The 17,573-nt window shown below is 41.8% G+C and overlaps 2 protein-coding genes across 3 annotated transcripts; one reads left to right on the forward strand and one right to left on the reverse strand.

Moving 5' to 3' along the window:
* Window positions 1-4,350: 4,350 nt before the first annotated feature.
* meig1 (meiosis/spermiogenesis associated 1) lies at window positions 4,351-6,175 on the reverse strand. Of its 2 annotated transcripts, none has more exons than XM_079335261.1 (3): window positions 6,052-6,175; window positions 4,976-5,157; window positions 4,351-4,693 (listed from the first exon to the last, which is right to left on the reverse strand). In XM_079335261.1, the coding sequence occupies exons 2-3, from the start codon at window positions 5,120-5,122 to the stop codon at window positions 4,565-4,567; spliced, it is 276 nt and encodes a 91-aa protein (XP_079191387.1). In that variant the 5' UTR covers window positions 5,123-5,157; window positions 6,052-6,175; the 3' UTR covers window positions 4,351-4,564. The 2 variants fall into 2 exon arrangements, with proteins under 2 accessions (XP_079191387.1, XP_079191388.1); XM_079335262.1 differs by having other exon boundaries at window positions 6,056-6,154.
* A 216-nt stretch (window positions 6,176-6,391) lies between these two features.
* On the forward strand, window positions 6,392-12,156 carry dclre1c (DNA cross-link repair 1C, PSO2 homolog). The gene is made up of 14 exons (XM_079335241.1): window positions 6,392-6,627; window positions 6,730-6,781; window positions 7,433-7,517; window positions 7,797-7,856; window positions 7,950-8,005; window positions 8,184-8,285; window positions 8,405-8,477; window positions 8,819-8,959; window positions 9,049-9,287; window positions 9,393-9,447; window positions 9,680-9,768; window positions 9,874-9,971; window positions 11,183-11,269; window positions 11,383-12,156. Exons 1-14 carry the CDS (start codon window positions 6,519-6,521, stop codon window positions 12,141-12,143), a joined length of 2,007 nt encoding a protein of 668 aa, XP_079191367.1. The 5' UTR covers window positions 6,392-6,518; the 3' UTR covers window positions 12,144-12,156.
* The last annotated feature ends 5,417 nt before the right edge of the window (window positions 12,157-17,573 follow it).

Raw genomic sequence — 17,573 nt, forward strand, 5'->3', positions numbered from 1 at the left:
CTGCTCCGTCGCTGTTCCGGTGGTCGACCACTTTGTGCGCTAATTGCCCCACAGGGATAAAACAGGTTTAAAAAAAAGGACTGGATGGGTTTGTTTCACATTTCGTGGGTCCATAGACCCTCTGGTTACCCAAATACTGTTTAGTTTTCGTTGTGAGATTAAAATGTTTGTGTGATGCATCAGATTCCACACCGATGCTCTTTGAAATTTGCACAATTTATTCTTTGTATTGTATTTTTAAATACACAAAACAATGTGTATCAGTTTGTTGAACACTTAAAAAATTGCTTAGGGTCTATTGTGTACTTTGCTTTGTTCAAAACAACAATACATTTGGATATTTTGACTTTCTCCTGTCAAGACATGTTTAGAAAACACTTTTTGATTGTCAGTAGAAACAACAGTTACAGAAATCCAACGATACAGAAAGAATGTTTATATCAATAATGTATTTCAGTTTTGTTTTTTTTAATATTGAATTTGTGTTGGGATACTGGAGCGCCCAGAGAAAACCCAACAGATGCAGCGGAAATATGGGAAGTCCTGACAGACAGTTTCCACTGTGACAGCCAGTGTTGGGGGATTGTATGTGTTGGCGGGGCAGGGATGGATAGGGGGTTGAGTTGATGGCTGGGGTTGTCACATCTGGTCCAGCATCTGCTTCTTCTGATCCTTGAATTGGCGGCAATGTGTTGGAGTGAAGGCCTTCTTCATTCTCCTCCACAGAGAGATCTTCTTATCTCCTGTCAATTTGGAGGATAGCTCATGACACCTGCTGGTCTCTTGTTGCAGCCGGTCTTGCTCACCCTTCAACTGCTTTCCGTTCAGCGTGGCCTCTGTCTGCGGTGACTCTATGTCCTGCTCCAGGGATGATTTCTCCTCTGTGAGAACCTTCATTTCCAACGGATATGTCTTGGCCGTCTCCTCATCCTGAAGCCTGACCTCCCCAAGTTCTTTATTAAGGCCATCAGCCCTCAACCTTTGGTCCTCGTTTATTTGAAGGTACTCAATCTTGTTCTTTAGTGCCTGACTGTTTGCCTCTTCGTCTTTGAGTTTGGAGCACAGCTCCTTAGCATAACGCTCGCTGATGTCACACGTCTCCAATATACTAAGCCTGGCCTCCTCCAGATGTATCTGGAGAGTGTCAATCCTCAACTTCTGGTGCTCCTCTCGCTCTTTGGAGTCCTTCACCTTCTTCTGCAGCAGCTGATTGAACTCCTCACATGATATCAGTTTGGAGATGAGCTCCAGACAGCCGATTTTGTTGTCTTTCAGCTGGTTATTCAAGCTCTCCAGCTGCTCTTGCCTGCTCAAGGCTTCTTTTTTGAGGGCCTTCATCTCCTGCTGCAGGGACTCTTTCTCTTTAACCAGGATGTCAACCTGCATCACCTCACTGGATGTTTCCAAAGGCTGTTTCTGGAGGCTGTCATTTCCTGATATTTTGAGTCCCATTTCCCTCTGGGGGCATCCTACTTTCTTCTGCAGGTTCCGATTTGCCTCCTCCTGTGCAGTCAGTTTGCAAGACAGCACATAACATGTTTGGTTCATTTCCTCCAGCTGCCTCTTCAACGCCTGTGTCTGGTTTGAAGTTTTGATGTCTCTGCTAAAGGTCTCTTTCTGCATGTTGGTAATCGTTTTCACCAAGGCTTCTTTTTCTGCCATCAGGTCTTGGTCCAGTTTTGGGCCACTTGAGGCTGTCTCCTGGAGCTTTTGGGTGAGTGCTGCAATAATATCTATGAGCTCCTCCTTGGTTTTAGTGGAGTAACTTGACATGTCCTGTTGTATTGGAATGGATGGTTCTTCCGAATTCAGCATCCCGCTGTTTGAGTTGATAAACTCACAAGCACCTGTCTCCATCGTATCCTCCTGTCTTTGTGATCTGTTGTGCTCCATTACTGTTCTTAGAGGAAGTAATGACTTAACTGTTAATACAAAGTTTGTGTTCTTGCTGAAGTGTCCTAGAACAATGTTGACTCTCAGATCGGATCAATGAACTGTGATTGCCTCAGACTTGACCAGTGAACTACTGCGCTCTCCATATGGTCACTTATAGTAGAATGAAGAGTCTAAATGCCTTTGATGTGCCTTTGATCTGACCTCCCCCTTCCCCCATTCTATTTTTTCGTGACATCATCATGACATCATCATGACATCATCATTCAAATATTTATTTTATTTTTAAAAATAAACAAAATGGCCACCCCGGTCTTTACCATAGTCACAATATATGTAGACACCTCATGACTTATATCATGTCTATAGTATTTACCCTATAGTGATTTGAGCTACATAATGCAATGTATTGTTTTTGTTAACCCTTACGTTAGCTTAGTTTTTTTTGTTTGTTGACAGGGACCACAAAACAAACAATTAAGAACATTACAAAAACCATGAACACTATGTCACATACAAAGCACATGTATCACAGGTTGAACAGGCTGTTAGTGGGACACAAGGTTTTTCTTAATGTTTGTCTCTGACTTTACACAGAGTTTCTCCTACCAATTGTATAGGATTGTCTTTTGACAGCTCTTTGGTCTTGCCCATGGTCGTGGTTGGGGTCTGATAGGTGTCTTTAATGAGCTCAAACAGGTGCTACTAATTTCGATGAAGAAGTTGAGTAGAGGTGGACATTTTAAAGGCAGAGTAACAGGTCTTTAAAAGCCAGAATTCTTATTGATTACCAGGTGTTCAAATACTTATTGTATGGAAATACGAATAAATTATTTAAAATTCATACAATTTGATTTCCTGAATTTTTTTCTCTCACAGTGGAACTGCACCTACGATGTTAATTTTTAGACCCCTCCATAATTTCTAAGTGGGGGAACTTGCAAAATCGCAGGGGGTTCAAATACGTATGTTCCTCACTGTATCTGAAAAAGTGGCGTATAATAAAAAATTAAACATTTGGAAAATGGAAGAGGCAGCTAAGGTTTATCATGTTGAAGGTGTTGAGCAACTCAGTGGGTGCTTTTACGCATGAATCAAGTGCAAAGAAGTTGAAGTAAACGTGATAATAATAAAAATAATTAATTATGTGACATATGGGTTAATTTAAATAAAGTCCAGTTTTCTAGTAAGAGTACAATTTTCAAAAGCAACAAACGCTGAAAGTAATTTTAAATTGTAAATTTTACCCATTATGGTGAAAATAGATACAAACAACTGCAACAGTGAAACCGTAACTGTCCTGCTAAATGTTTATGTCAAAACGTTCAGTTCAGAAAATCTATAGCACAGAATTGTTTTACTTCAACAACTTTAAAATGTCACAACCAAATCGCATAGTGCACCTTTAAGTCATATAAAAAAAAAAAATCAATCAATGTGAACATACTTAAAAACTAAGTTTGCAAATGACAGCAACAATGTCTGCTGTCCTTTACACATATAGATGCACACACCTACGTGGAAATTACTTTCAAGTATGTTGTTTTCTTTTGTGTGTTTTTGTGTGTGTTTGGATAGTCTTTTTAGTGTGTGTATGTGTGGCTGTGTGCTAAGTTATATGCCTCAGCCACCTCCAGGGAAAGGTTCACAATGTTATGTGCACAACAGATTTCCAGTTTTCTGAGGGGCGTTTGGTCTTAAGATATTTGGCTTCACAGTGAAATGAATCCACAATGTATTTGGGTAATAACAACTGACCTTACAAAGAGGAACACTGTAGTTGTGAATTGTATTTTTATATTAATGCAATGTAAAGAAATAATTGTGTCATTTGGAATGACTCACTTGCCTTTCTATCTCTGGGCTGTCTGTACTGAAACAGGAGGTAGTCACACCAGCTTGTAAGTCTCCGAGCACAATCACTGAGATCAACTTTCTTTTTAATTAGAAGCTAATAAAGCATAAATATCTCATGAACAGCCAGCTAAATTAAGTAATATGACCTTGATCTGGGGGAAAAAAACTCAGATCTGAGAGGCAGTGTGGTACACATGTAATCTCATCCCTCATGTTACCATCACATGAGGAGAGTGTGACGGATGAAGCAAATAATCCCAGCAAAAAAAAATTCTTCAGTCACATTTTTCACTGAAGGTCATGGATGTTACAGCGAATGAGCATGAAATCTGTCCGCATCAAAGTGTGTCACAGCAGTAAAAATATATTAAGTCATTATCCTTGTCTAATTTAAACCAAAGAACTTCTTAACTTGTAAAATGTGACATTGAAACGTTTTTAACTGCTGCAGTAAAACAAACCTATCCTCTGTACCAGTAAGAAAAACAAATCCTTTGATTAATGTTGTTTGAACTATTTATCCCTGACACATAAATTAAACTTGATTATGGTCGTTACAAGCACTTTAAGTATGAACACAATGAAAAGAAAGATATCATCTGAAAAGAAGATTTAGGTCTTTTTAATTTTTTTTTCAGAATATTTCTATCTCAAAAAAGCCAAAATGAGCTCATACTCTCGAACATTTCGCATACACTCTTCTTAATGTGAGTGATTGCATTTAGGACTGCACATTAAGATCAAGTAGACAATGACCGTCCATCTTCATCGTCTTCAATCTGCAGCCACACTGTGTGCTGACAGACTGCTGTCATCAATATGCGTAAACTTTGACTTTGTTGACTTCACGATCCTCACATTCCCTCTTATTGCTGTAATAGTAAAATGTGTTGTCTCGACGTTGGAGCTTCTTCACATAGCCCGTCTCCGGCCATTTGTCAACCTGAGACGGAAGCAGAAAGGGAGACATAGGAACCTTCAATGACCAAAAGGTCTTTCGACAGTATATGTTCATAATGTCTTACATTTTTCCTGATATGAAAACACATTAAGCATATAAACCTTTGTGTGTGTACCAGTGTTGTATATACACAGTCTCTAACAGCCATCCATACATAAAACTTTTCAAAGGAAATCATATTTTTTGACAAAGAAAAGTGGACAAACAGGGAGTTTTTCTCTGTATGACAGACACAACTTTACAGTTTAAAAAGAAAATATTTACCAAGGCCCCTTGTTTGACTTGTCTGTACTCCAGTTCATCTCTATATCCCGCCTGCTGGAACCTGAACAGGTTTTCCACCTCTGCAGTCCATCCTTTGGCTCTGCACATGGACTTTGGCTTGGAGGTGTTATAATCAGTCGAGGACATGGTGCTGATGCCAAAAAGATGTCAGAAACAGGTCACTGAAAAAAACTCAAACTCCCTTCATCTGATGCAAGAGTATGGAAATATCCCTTTAAGTACCATCATACAATGCTCTCATGCTATAACTGTAGCATATCTACATGGGCGATTCTAGAGTCTCATAGGGCCCTTGATAAACATTTACTGGGGGCCACTCCGACCACCATTATTTCCGCCAGTGTCCCGACGCTCTTTCAAGTCCTTTTTTTCACTCTCAGGCAGATAATTCCTGTTCATTTTCCTCCCGTTTATTGTCGCAGACGAACTTTGGTTTTCACAATAACAAAAGCATGAGATGATAGGCAGTGCAACACGAGCCAACGCTGTCAGATGGGGCCCCGTTAGGGAGGTTTTTTTTCTACTGTTATTGCTCAATTTGCAAATTTTGAGCTACTGCTATACAGTTTGAAGTTTGTGAGCCCTCAGGAGCCCCTTGCTGGCCTTATAGGGGCCCAAGCCTAAGCAGCCCCTTTGTCCTCTGCTGTAACACTGTAAATTTCTCCATTCGTGAGATGAATAAAGGATTATCTTATCTTATCTTGTCTTGTCTACACTGGGCACCCTAAAGCAGACATAAACACCTTTTTTTTTTTGCTTCACCTTAGATTGTGACTAAAATTAACAAAGACATCTATGGGAAAAATGCATTCCTGTCACTTTTCGCTTAATCACACATTATACTGTGACATTTTACAAAAATAAGTGCTGCTTGTTGGATCACAATGTATGCTAAGGAGAGTTACTCATTAGAAAGGCAGAATCCAACCTCTGCTTTTTCAAAAAACAACAACAACAAAAAAAAGTCATCAACTAAGATCACTACAATAGTTTCCAAACTCTTCTGCATTTTACTGATAATAAGCTTCTTAAATTACAGACGAAATTTTACTTACATACGTTTTTTTTTTAATTATTTGCTTTTTCTCCCCCACAGACGTCAGTTAGCGTTTGGTAAAGCGCTTCTCTCTGGTTGCCTGGTTACCGTGAACTTTCTTCTTCTGCGTTGGAGGACAAACTCAAGAAGACATTCACAGCGCGGAACAAAAATATTGGTGCATCACTTGATAGTCGAACAAAAAAAAAACAACCCCTGTTATCCCTGGTGCAAACTGAAAAGTAAAATAAAAATATATTGACGACTTCTATCTAGCAGTTCAGATGCTTCATTACGGCAGCAGATGGCAGTAGTGCGCACGCGATGCTGCTACACCACCGCTATATCGAACGTAGAAGAAGAGTAACATAAATAGGTAGGCGGGACAAATAAACAGGAGAGATGTGAACGAAATCAACTCTCTCCGATTTAAATTATCGTTGACAATTGTTTTAGAGAGATACCTGTCAGGGTCCAAACTTAAAGATGAGTTCATTCGCGGGCAGAATGAAGGAATATTCCACAGTGTCTCTGGATCGCTTCGACCGGGAGAACTTACATGCCCGGGCATATTTCCTCTCCCACTGTCACAAAGGTAAGCATCGTTAGTTAGCTGGCATGAAAAACACCAGCTATCATTTATTATCATAACCCACTCCAATGGTAAGATAACCTCACACTATGACTCTCTTAACAGATCACATGAAAGGACTGAAAGGACCAAAACTGAAGAGAAAGCTTCATTCCAGGTGAGGACATTTTCTCCAGGAGTCCATAGGGGAAAAAAGAGTCTTAAAATTAAAGGGAACATATTATTCCCCCTTTTTCACCTTTACAAACAGTCCCCCAGTTGTCTAAATGAAATCACTGTGCTCTGTGCTTTGGTCCAAATATAACTTTAGAATCAAGCAACAGAGGACGTTTGTGACACTGTAGAAACCAGCTCTCTCTGTCTCTTTAAATGCGAAGAGCCCCGTCCCCTGAGTTTTCCAAGCACACATCACTCTTCTGTAATAAGGGAAAAAAAAAGTCAGATCTGCGCAAAAGTTTTGCTTTAGGCTGGAGTCCATGGTTGGAGATACCAGGGGAGGGGTGGGGATTTTCCTACCAGAATCCCACTGTGACATCACAAACGGAGCATTTTTCTCTGTGTGGTAAGACTAGAGCAGACCACAAACAAAGGACTGGATGGATTTATTTCAAATTTTGTGGGTCAATAGATACTCAGGTTACCCAGATAAATGTTCAAAAACAGTCTTATGTCCCCTTTAATCAATATATTTAGTACATTGTAAAACTGTTTGCGCGTGTACATTAAAATACCTTAAACAATAAAGGCTCTCAACTTGAAACTAGAAACAAACTGATTGACTTAAACTTTGCTTCTGTTTTGATTTTAGTCGCACAGTCAGGCTGTACTGCTCATTTGTGACCAAAGAACTTCTGCTGAGCAATCCCAAGTATGCTTTCTGGGAGGATTACATTGTGAGTATGACAGAGAACGAGGTGAATGCAGATGATTACAAAGATATGTTTACTATGTTTACGATTATGGCATTCAGTTAAATGCAGCCTTATTTTTTATTCAACATGATTCATTTAATATTTTTAGGTTAATATACAGTGCAGGAAGAAAACCCTGCTTTGTTTTTTTAAATTCAGGTACTTCGAGGCTGTAAGAAGTGGAAGTAAAATTTGTCTTATTTTTCGTATTTCCTCTTAAACTATTTGTGTCTTTCTCTCCTGGTGAATGATCCACCGAAGGTTGCCTTGGAGCTGGAGAGCCCGACACAGATATCTCTAGTTGACGAAGCATCTGGCGAGGTAAAACAAAACGTCTCCTAATCTTCCCTCAGTTTAAATCAGTCCGTTTTTTTGTTTTTTTTTCATCGATCATGTCTGTTGTTTGTTTGACAGAAAGAAGATGTTGTGGTCACGTTGCTTCCTGCAGGCCACTGTCCCGGCTCTGTAATGTAAGTTAAACCATCTTTTAATACTTCAGGATTTTCTATATCTTTTCTAAATGTATGTTTCAGAACCCATCATGCAGGTTATTATCTGTTGATTTCATTAATGTCCTTGAGAAGCTGTTTCACATAGAATTTAAACTGTAAGCAGATGAAACATGGCGTTGTGTGTGTCTTTACGTAGGTTCCTGTTCGAGGGTTCTCAGGGAAACGTACTGTACACGGGAGACTTCAGGTTGGCGAGCGCAGACGTCCCGAGGATGGAACATCTGCACTCTGGCAGCAGGTTGGTCCCGATGATTTCTCTCTCATTCACTGATTCGAGTTTTGTCTAAATAAAAGTCGTTTGTTCCTCGAGCGTCATCGGGGTTTGCGTTTCTGATGCTGTGAATGTTTGATGTACAGAGTGAAGGACATTCAGAGTGTTTATCTGGACTCGACTTTCTACGACCCACGATTCTACCAGATTCCTACTCGGGTACGTTTTAGGGATGGGAACATCATGATAGGCTTTAGGAATGCCGTAATTCTTGGGTGTTTGAGTGTAATACCTAAACGAAAGCAAATATAGGAGCATATGTTTTACAAGTAGATGGAAGTTAAAGTTCAACACCAGGGAATGTTGTCGGTAAATGAAAATGTATCGGACGATATGAAGGAAATATTTCCTAAATCCTGTGATTTCAGCTTCTTAGATGTGACGTTTTTGTGACTTGAAGAAGAAAAAAAAACTACAACTTTAAAACGTGAAGTATTGTTTGCATGATTGTGACATCATCGTGTACAATCAGAATATTTTCATGTTTGATTATTTTGCAGGAGGTTTGTCTGAGCGGCATCTTGGAGCTCGTCGGAAACTGGATCTGTCAGAGTCCGTATCATGTTGTTTGGCTGAACTGTAAAGCTGCGTATGGATACGAATACCTGTTCACCAACCTGGGAGAGGAGTTCAACACACAGGTGACACACAAACGCGTGGCTACATACTGATAACGCGTGGTTAAATGTCTTCCTGTGACGGAGAGTGAAACGAGTGTCTTTCTTCTCAGATCCACGTCAGGAGTCTGGAGATGTTCAAGAAAATGCCGGAGATCCTGAGCTACGTGACGACTGACAGAAGGACGCAGATTCATGCCTGTCGACACCCAGCGGCCGAGGAGTTTTTCCAGGGCAACAGGCTGCCGTGCGGCTGCGTAGCCTCCGACGGGACTCCTCTCCGTATCATCAGCATCAAACCTTCCACCATGTGGTTTGGAGAGAGAACGAGGAAAACCAACGTAATTGTAAAGTAAATTATTTAGAAACGTTAAGGACTGATGCGTTACCATAAATCACACTGAGTTTGATTCATGAGAGCTGGATGTGACTTCTCTCTTTCTTTCTTTTTTTCCAGAACAGGATCCAGTTCCTTCAGAGCCTGCTTCAGTTTCCACTCGTCCTACTCAGAGGTTTCTACATAATTAAGATTATATATACACATTCATCTTTCAGGGTTCTGCTGTTTTTCAACACTCGGAGTTTGTCAAATCATCCTTCCTCCATTCTTTGTTTTTTCTTTGAAATAATCACTTACTGCAGAAGCATTTGTGACGAGAAGACTTTATTTGAATTGTCTTTGTTAATCGACTCCTCCGTAGAGCAAATGTTTGGATGCTCACAGTGGTTCTCAAATGATTTCAGCTGAAAGATTTCCTCTCCTACCTGAAACCCGTCAACATCTACCCCAGTGTGATCCCCATGGGCCGGACACTGACTCAGGTCACACAGATGTGAGGAAGCTTTGACTGAGTCTTGTAGGCTTTAGTTGATTTGAGTAATCGTGCAGGATCTTAGTTCTGAAGCGTTGACTTATTTTCTGCTGCTCGTTTGCACAGGTTGACGCAGATGTGCAGAAACCAGTCTGATCAATCAGCAACCGTGTACAAACCTCTGGGAGTCCTCAAACGCAGCATGGTGGAGCGACCTACATTCGGTGAGACAAACATCCACCTCCAGGTGTTCTGCAAAACACCTCTCAGCTTCTTACGAGTTCAACATGAAAAGCAAAGACGCTCAGTGTGTGACTGAGTTAAGATGTTTCACTTGAATAGGTTCGGAGAAGAAGCCGTGTTTGCACCTGACACAAAGTTTTTGTGTAACTACAACACATTTGAATTTACCGCTTTAAGGAGATCATCCGTCAACGAGCGTCAGCAAAAAATAAAACAAACTCTGAGTGCAAACATTTCAAAGAGACGCGCCACAAAAACACGAGCAGCAACAGGTCAGACGCACCGCTCACAAACAGACAATCCAGCGTTGCACGTCTGACGGCTCCTCTCCTGCTTTCGAAGAGCTGGGTGTCTGTGTGGCGGGACGTGTCCTCGTGGAGGGAGAGCTCCTCGCTCTGCAGCTCGGTCACAGTAGGTTGTCCGGTCGCTCTGTGTGGAGTGAGCTGCACGAACATTAACACAGATGTGCAGTTTGGGTCTGTGCTAATGTTATTGTTTGTGACATATTTTGTTTCGCACTAATTTGACCTTTCATGAACGTCTCTTTTTGCAAAAAAAACAAATCTTATATGTGCTGCATGTGTTTAGTGTGTTTGAACGCGTATGCTAACTTATTCTCTGTTATCTTTTTATGGGCTTTATAATCTCAGATTCTGTTTAAAACAGAGGGCTAAATGTTACTTAAAAAAACAAACCCAGCATTTATCAACCTGTGAATTTGAATGGACCACCACTGCTGCCCTCTTTAGCTTTAAGTAGCTTTTGTTAAAGAAAATACAACTAAAGATCGGTTTTTGCTTTTCCGAGTCATTTAAAAATAAAACAGGAGATTATATCGTTTTAAAACATGTTTTTAACATCCTTGACTTTGTAAATGATAGTTTTGCTCCTTCCAGCTCAGACTTGTTGTTCTTGAGTTCGGTGATTATACGAGTGCATGATGACTCTCTTCGTTTCTGCTGTTTGTCATGTGCACGAATAACCACAAGCAACCTCTGACCTTCAGCAGACCTCCTGACTGTCATCTCTTCATCGCTCTCTGATTGCTCCTCCTCAAGTGTTTAATTATCCTAAATGATGCAGGATGTCCAGGACAGTGAGGAACACCACAACGAATATCAGATTTGAAATGTAAAATATTTAAGATGTACCATGAATGCTAAATATCGGCTTTCTGTTTGTGTCGGTTCAGATTCAGACACTGATGACGAACTCTTTGATGGCCTCGACTTGGCGCCAGTGAGGAAGAAGATGGTCCTGGATCAAGATATACACCAAGGTCTGGAAACTAGTTCACCATCTTTTTCTGACCTTTCCTCTTTTTTAGGGTTTTTTTATTTTTATTTTTTATCGTTAAGTTTTTAATTTCCTTTTTGTTTTATCTGTTTGTAGTAAAAGTGCCGAGTCCTCAGAAAACCGCGCCCCCTGCGTCCACGGAGGAGCCGTTACCTCAGATGGTCACACTGGCTGCCGCAGGAAACTATGTTGACTGCACCGAGTCCAATGATGAAGATGAGGAGGAGGAGGATGAGGAGGAGGGAGCAGGCGATAATACTTTAATAATGGAGGAGGAGAAAAAGACGCCGAAGGAAAATGAGAGATACGAAGAAACAGAGAGAAATAAGCTCAAGGTAGAAGAATGCGTTCCCTCCAATCAGCCGAAATGGGATGACTTCTTCACCGCGGAGACGCTACCTGACAGCCAGAGCAGCCTCAACAGCCAATTACAATCCTGCTGTTCTGTCCCAAGCCCCGCCCCTTCCAGAATGACGGGCTCACAGACCCCTGAGCTGTTCAGCGAGGAGGAGGAAACCCCGAACAACGATGAACATTTCAGCCTGACGCTGTCCGCCTCGCTGTCCAATCATTCCTCCCAGAACCTGGACTCGTGCTTACCCGACACCGTCATCCTCCGTCCGGACCAGGAGAACCCAGAACAGGGAGACTTGAAGATGGAAACTGGGACTTTGGAGGAAATAAACAACGACCTCAACATCCAATCAGAGCCTGAGGAGCTGTCAGCGTCTCAGGTGTCGTCTGACTTTGACATTCCCTGCACACCTGAGTCAAAGAGGCCTCGGCCTGATGAACTGTCGCAGCTGTACAGGAAGCTGGCGTCAGGAGAAGAAGTGGTCATCAGACAGAGGGACTAAAATAAAAATATAAGCGGAGCAAACAAACACTTGTTTGTCTACTGAATGTGGACAGCAAGCAGAGGGTAAGATTTTATTTAAATTTCAGATTTAATTTGCTCACGTTGGAAATATTTTCTGTTAGAACGAGATTTCTGATTCAGCCACACTGAGCACTTTAAGTCCATGAGAAGTGTGATTTCACTCTCTGCAGCTTTGAGCACGCACATCTTTTGTACAGGAAGTTGTTTTTTCAATTGCCATTTGATGAGCTTTATAACACGTACTGGACGTGAAGAATTCCTTCTGTCTGAACCAATCTCTCTCTCGCTCGCTTCCATCGTTGCACCACCTGTCGGTTGCTCGTTCGCCTTGCTAAAAGGGGGGCGTCTGCCTTCTCTGGTCCAAACAAACCCGGACCATTCAGGACCAGGATGTAAAGTTTTATCCAACCAGCACTATAACATCCTTCATGTCTGATCAGAGAGAGGCCGGTTTATCGTTTCAGTCAGGAGATATCTTACGGATTGTTCCTTTAAAATGACCGTTTTTTTTTGTTTTTTTAAAGGAACACAAGATCAGCTTCTACATAAACACCAGTGAAACCACTAACCTTCAGTTTAACCTCCTCACCACACACACACACACACACACCTCAGGATGTAAAGTGACACACACACACACACACACCTCAGGATGTACAGTGACACACACACACACACACCTCAGGATGTAAAGTGACACACACACACACACACAGTTCATTCCAGTGTACGTTGGTGTCACGGCGCTCTACATACATCGGTGCACCTGCACACTTGGTTTGTTGTTTGTTCTGATGAATACATGTTCTTTGTTTTATTGGACCAAATGTCGAGTTATGAGTTTTATCCACTCAGTGTAAACAGACGGGGTTTATTTTTCTTTATTGTTCTCGCATTACAAGATTAAAATCATTTCAGTTGTTTCATTGATCGACGTCTTTTACTTTCACTCGATAAAGTTCCATCCTCACGTGTTGGTCCTGACCTTGAACTAAATAAAGAGATCACTAACATTTCTGTCTTCCTTAGAGGGGGTTCAAATTGTCTTTTTTTTTGTGTCCTTTATGAATTCTCCTGACCTCATGAAGGGGGCAGGAGGAACTCCCAATCCACTGCTTTCGCCCTTACCTCTCCTGTCATTTGATTGGTTGTTGGTCGCGCTCTGTCACTCGTTAGTTAGATTGAAGTCACCTGATCGTGTGTTTTTATTTTCCCCCTTTATTCAACCTTTGACTTTTAATTAATCAACTTAAACCTTGTAAACATAACTGAAGTTTCCAGGCTGGATAAATGTGACCTCTTCATCACAATGAGTTTAAATCCAGTTTTTAAAAACACTACAGGGACCCGTCTCTCTTCATCTACAGTAACATGTGGAGCACAAAAGGTTAAAGAAAGAAGAAGCTTTTTCATGTCTCTCATGTTCCCGAAGGAGGAGACGCTCACTTTGACGTCATCTCTCAGCAGGAGCCGTTTTCTGTCCGAGTCCTGGAGGGGAGCCGAGAGTCAGTGTGCAGGTTTCTCACCACAAACAAACGAACCAGCAGGTGAGAACCGAACGTGTCCATCCTGCCTTTTTAGAAGACTCTTCTTTCGACAGTGGAGCAAAGATCGTTCACACAGGTTAGAAAACTTCCTCCGCTCACCTGAAAAGGTTTCAGCTTGAGTTATGATCAGTATCTGTATTTTTATTATTGCCAACAAGTCCCGTAAAAAAAGACCAAAAATGGATCCAAAATGTAGATCTGATAAAGGAACACGTCAGAAGATGAGACACATGCTTTTCAAAAATAATCACCTGATTTTCCCTTCAGGTGGTTCATCTAAATATTCACCTTTCTAAGACGACGTCAGCACCTGAGCTTTGTGTTAACAGGTGTTGCCTGGTGTCTCCAAGGTGACAAAAGAGGAATGTTGGTAACAGATATTTAACGGTCACAAACAAACCCCATCAGAGCTGCTCCTCTCCTCAAAGACGCGTTGGGAGTTTGATTCCTGCCGTCCACTAAACTCCTTAAAATGTCCTAAAAGTTAGATGCATTTTTTCATCCTGACTTAACGGCAAGTTTTCCTGCTGGCCCAGTGAGCCAGTGTGTGAAATAAGCAAGCCGCTAAGAAGGAAGTAAGAAAGCTGCTTCATCATCTGTTCGCCTGTTTGACTGTTTCCATTTGTTTTTTTGATATCACGGATACGGAAGTGCACCCAGTGGAGTTTTCTTTCTTTTTCCACGGCCGTGAGTCCAGGTTGACATCCGCTTCCATAGAAGTGATCTTTCTCAGGCCTCACAGAGGGTCACGGCCACGGCTGCTGCTCCTCATTTGAGAGTTTGAAGGCGACACCGACAGCCGGACGAACACCTGGAGGGTTTCTTCTTCACAGTCTTTCTCCTGTAGCGCCTTGCAGCGCTTTAAAAAGCCAAAAAAGACGAATCGTTAACTTTACATTTGTATGATGGTTGGTCAGTGGTTGGAAATTTAATCTCTGTATCTGTGTGAAACATAAATTATTTAATCACGTTGATTTGTAGGCAAAGAAGCTTTTGAGCTGAGAGATGAGGAGCGGCTAAACAGTTCGTGCAATCACAGCGTTCATTAATGAGAAGGAGGAGAAGGAGCTGGAGGAGGTCATCACACACACGCACATGCACACACACACACACACACACACACACACACACACACACACACACACACACACACGTAGAAGCAAGCACAGACCTGGCTCTTCATTAAAATTACAGTCCGTTCCCCCACAGAGGCTTCCTGAGGGACGACGGGTCTCTCTCACTCTCTGTGAAAGACAGCGCAATTAATTAGCACACACACACACACACACACACACACATGCACACACACACGCAGTAAAATAATAAAATATTAAAATGAATCCATACGCATCACCAATGAAACATGACAAGATATACACAGTGATTTATTGAACACATGCATAAACAAACATGTCAGGGTGACAGATAAAAACACAGGCAGTGACACTCAGTGTAATCTCTCTCCCATGCTCTCATGACCCCGGAGACTCGACAGGAAATTGAAGCTGTGTGTGTGTGTGTGTGTGTGTGTGTAGATTATTAGGAAGTGGATTGGTAGTTACACAAACTCGCTCACGTTCACATGCTGCAGAAATCAAACACATTTATCAGTTGAAGAGATGATCGAACAAAAGTTCATCCTTTCTGAAGAGTTTTTTTATTTTCGTTTCATTTTTAACGTTTCTCTCTTTTTGGCGGGTTTTTGACTTTAGTGGTCAGAGTAGTAAAATCGAGAGAGAGAGAGAGAGAGGAATGACGTGTGTGAACGAAGCCACAGGTCGGATTCAAACCGGGGACTTGGAGGACTACAGTCTCCACATGTAATGCACAACTTCACCACTAGGCCATCGACGACCAATCGCCAATTTGAGTTCAGTTATAAAACATTTTATTTGTAAAAAGATCAGATGATATGTCCCTTTAAAATGTAGCTTGTTCTGTTATTTGTTGATTATCAAGTATTTGAAAAAAGTGTGTGTGTGTGTGTGTGTGTGTGTGTGTGTAGTTGTGTGTGTGTGTGTGTGTGTGAAGGTGAAGGTGCTTTACCTCGAAGGGATCCTATCTGAATTTGAGGGATGTTGCTCATGTCTGCAGGAAAACCCACGTACACACCTCCGTAGTTCCTGCATAAACACACACACACACACACACACACACACACACACACACACACACACGTGAGGAAATGTCATCATTTCTATCTGGCATAAATATTTGCTGCATTCATAACCAAATGACTCACTTCCATTTGTCGTCTTCTGGAGCAGACTCATCCGAACTGTCGACACACACACACACACACACACACACACACACACACACACACACACACACACACACACACACACACACACACACACACACACACACACATATTTTAAAAAGCACTGTATATTAATGTTCTGTGTTGAAAGAAAAATCAAAGAAAGGTCAAACAACTCGAATGTTTAAACATCAGACTGTGTGTGAGATTGAAAAGTGACGTACCCCTTTGATGACGACTCGAAAGGACCTGCGAGCACAAACAGACACACAAGTCAGGTTTAAAGTCGCCCTGACTTCTTGCTCTGCAGCTCCATGTCTGCAGGTACACTTCCACTTTCAACCACATATTCTAATGAGTGAATCATCCACAGAGCCTGACCTGCCTTCTGCTATAAATTACAACATAAACATGAGCAGTGCATTCTGGATTTATCCGCCTGTAAGCAGGAAGTTGTCCAGGTCGTGGATCTGAAACGGGAGTCTCCACACTGCACGAGGAGGATCGCTCCTCAGGATCCTCACAGGTGTTTAAATGAATCGTTTCTTACGATGCCGACGAGGACGATTCTGCATCGACGCAGCAACAGAAGATAATCGATTGTCGTCCCCAATCGATCCCGTAAATCAACAGATCCCGTCACACGCTCTCAAATGACATCTTTCAACATCACATGACTTCTGCTCTTCTTAAAGCTGCAGCTTTGGCTCTAAGTCCCATTTATTGCTTTTCATCTTTTCTTTTCTCGTTTGCATTTTAACGACATTACGACATTTATTAGGCAGGTTTCCATTTAGTTTAGGGACTGAACACATCACGTGTGACATCAGAGGAAATCCACTGTTGTCAATGTTAGAAGCACACTGTCTAATCCCTAATAAGGGAAAGTGTTTATGCATTCATTAAAGAAGTAACATGACAGATAAATCAGATTTGAGACAAACCAAGGAATTCAATCAGTACGATAAACACTGCTAGTGTGATAAGACGTTCTTTATTGTCCCCAAAAAGTTGCTCATTGCCTCCAGCTGGTCAAACGAAGACTAAAGAAGTTAAAGTAACAGAAATGATGGTGAGGGTCTCAAACTGCTTTACATCAAATCATTTAATAACTGATTTTGAGTTGTTGTCGCTCAAAGATCCTCTTACTGTGTTTCTCACCTGCAGTTTCACCTCCACTGTTGCTGCTGGCCGTGTTGTTGTTGTTGGCTGGAGAAGAATTTCCACATCCCATCTCTCATCTGACCCAATAAAAACCTCAGAGGAAGAGACGGGAGAGGAAAGAAGGAGAAGAAGAAGAAGATGAAGAAGTGAGTAGAGAGGAGTCACAGGTACGAAGAAGAAACGAGGAGGCAGGAGTGACTGAGAGCGACTCTCCTTTTCTGTATTTCCTTTTTCCTCCCTCTCTGTCTTTCTGCTCTCAGCATGGAGGAAGGATTAAAATGACGCCAAGAAACGAGGGAGGAAAAGAGATGGAGAGGGAGAGAGAGAGGGGGGGGGTCAGTATTCACCCCTGCTGTTAAGGGAGTACAGCCTCTCTCTCTCTCTCCCTCTCCAGTGTGTGTGTGTGTGTGTGCGTTTCTTGCTCTGAAATCTG

This window comes from Symphodus melops, assembly GCF_947650265.1.
Source record: "Symphodus melops genome assembly, chromosome: 22".
Taxonomy (NCBI): Eukaryota; Metazoa; Chordata; class Actinopteri; order Labriformes; family Labridae; genus Symphodus; species Symphodus melops.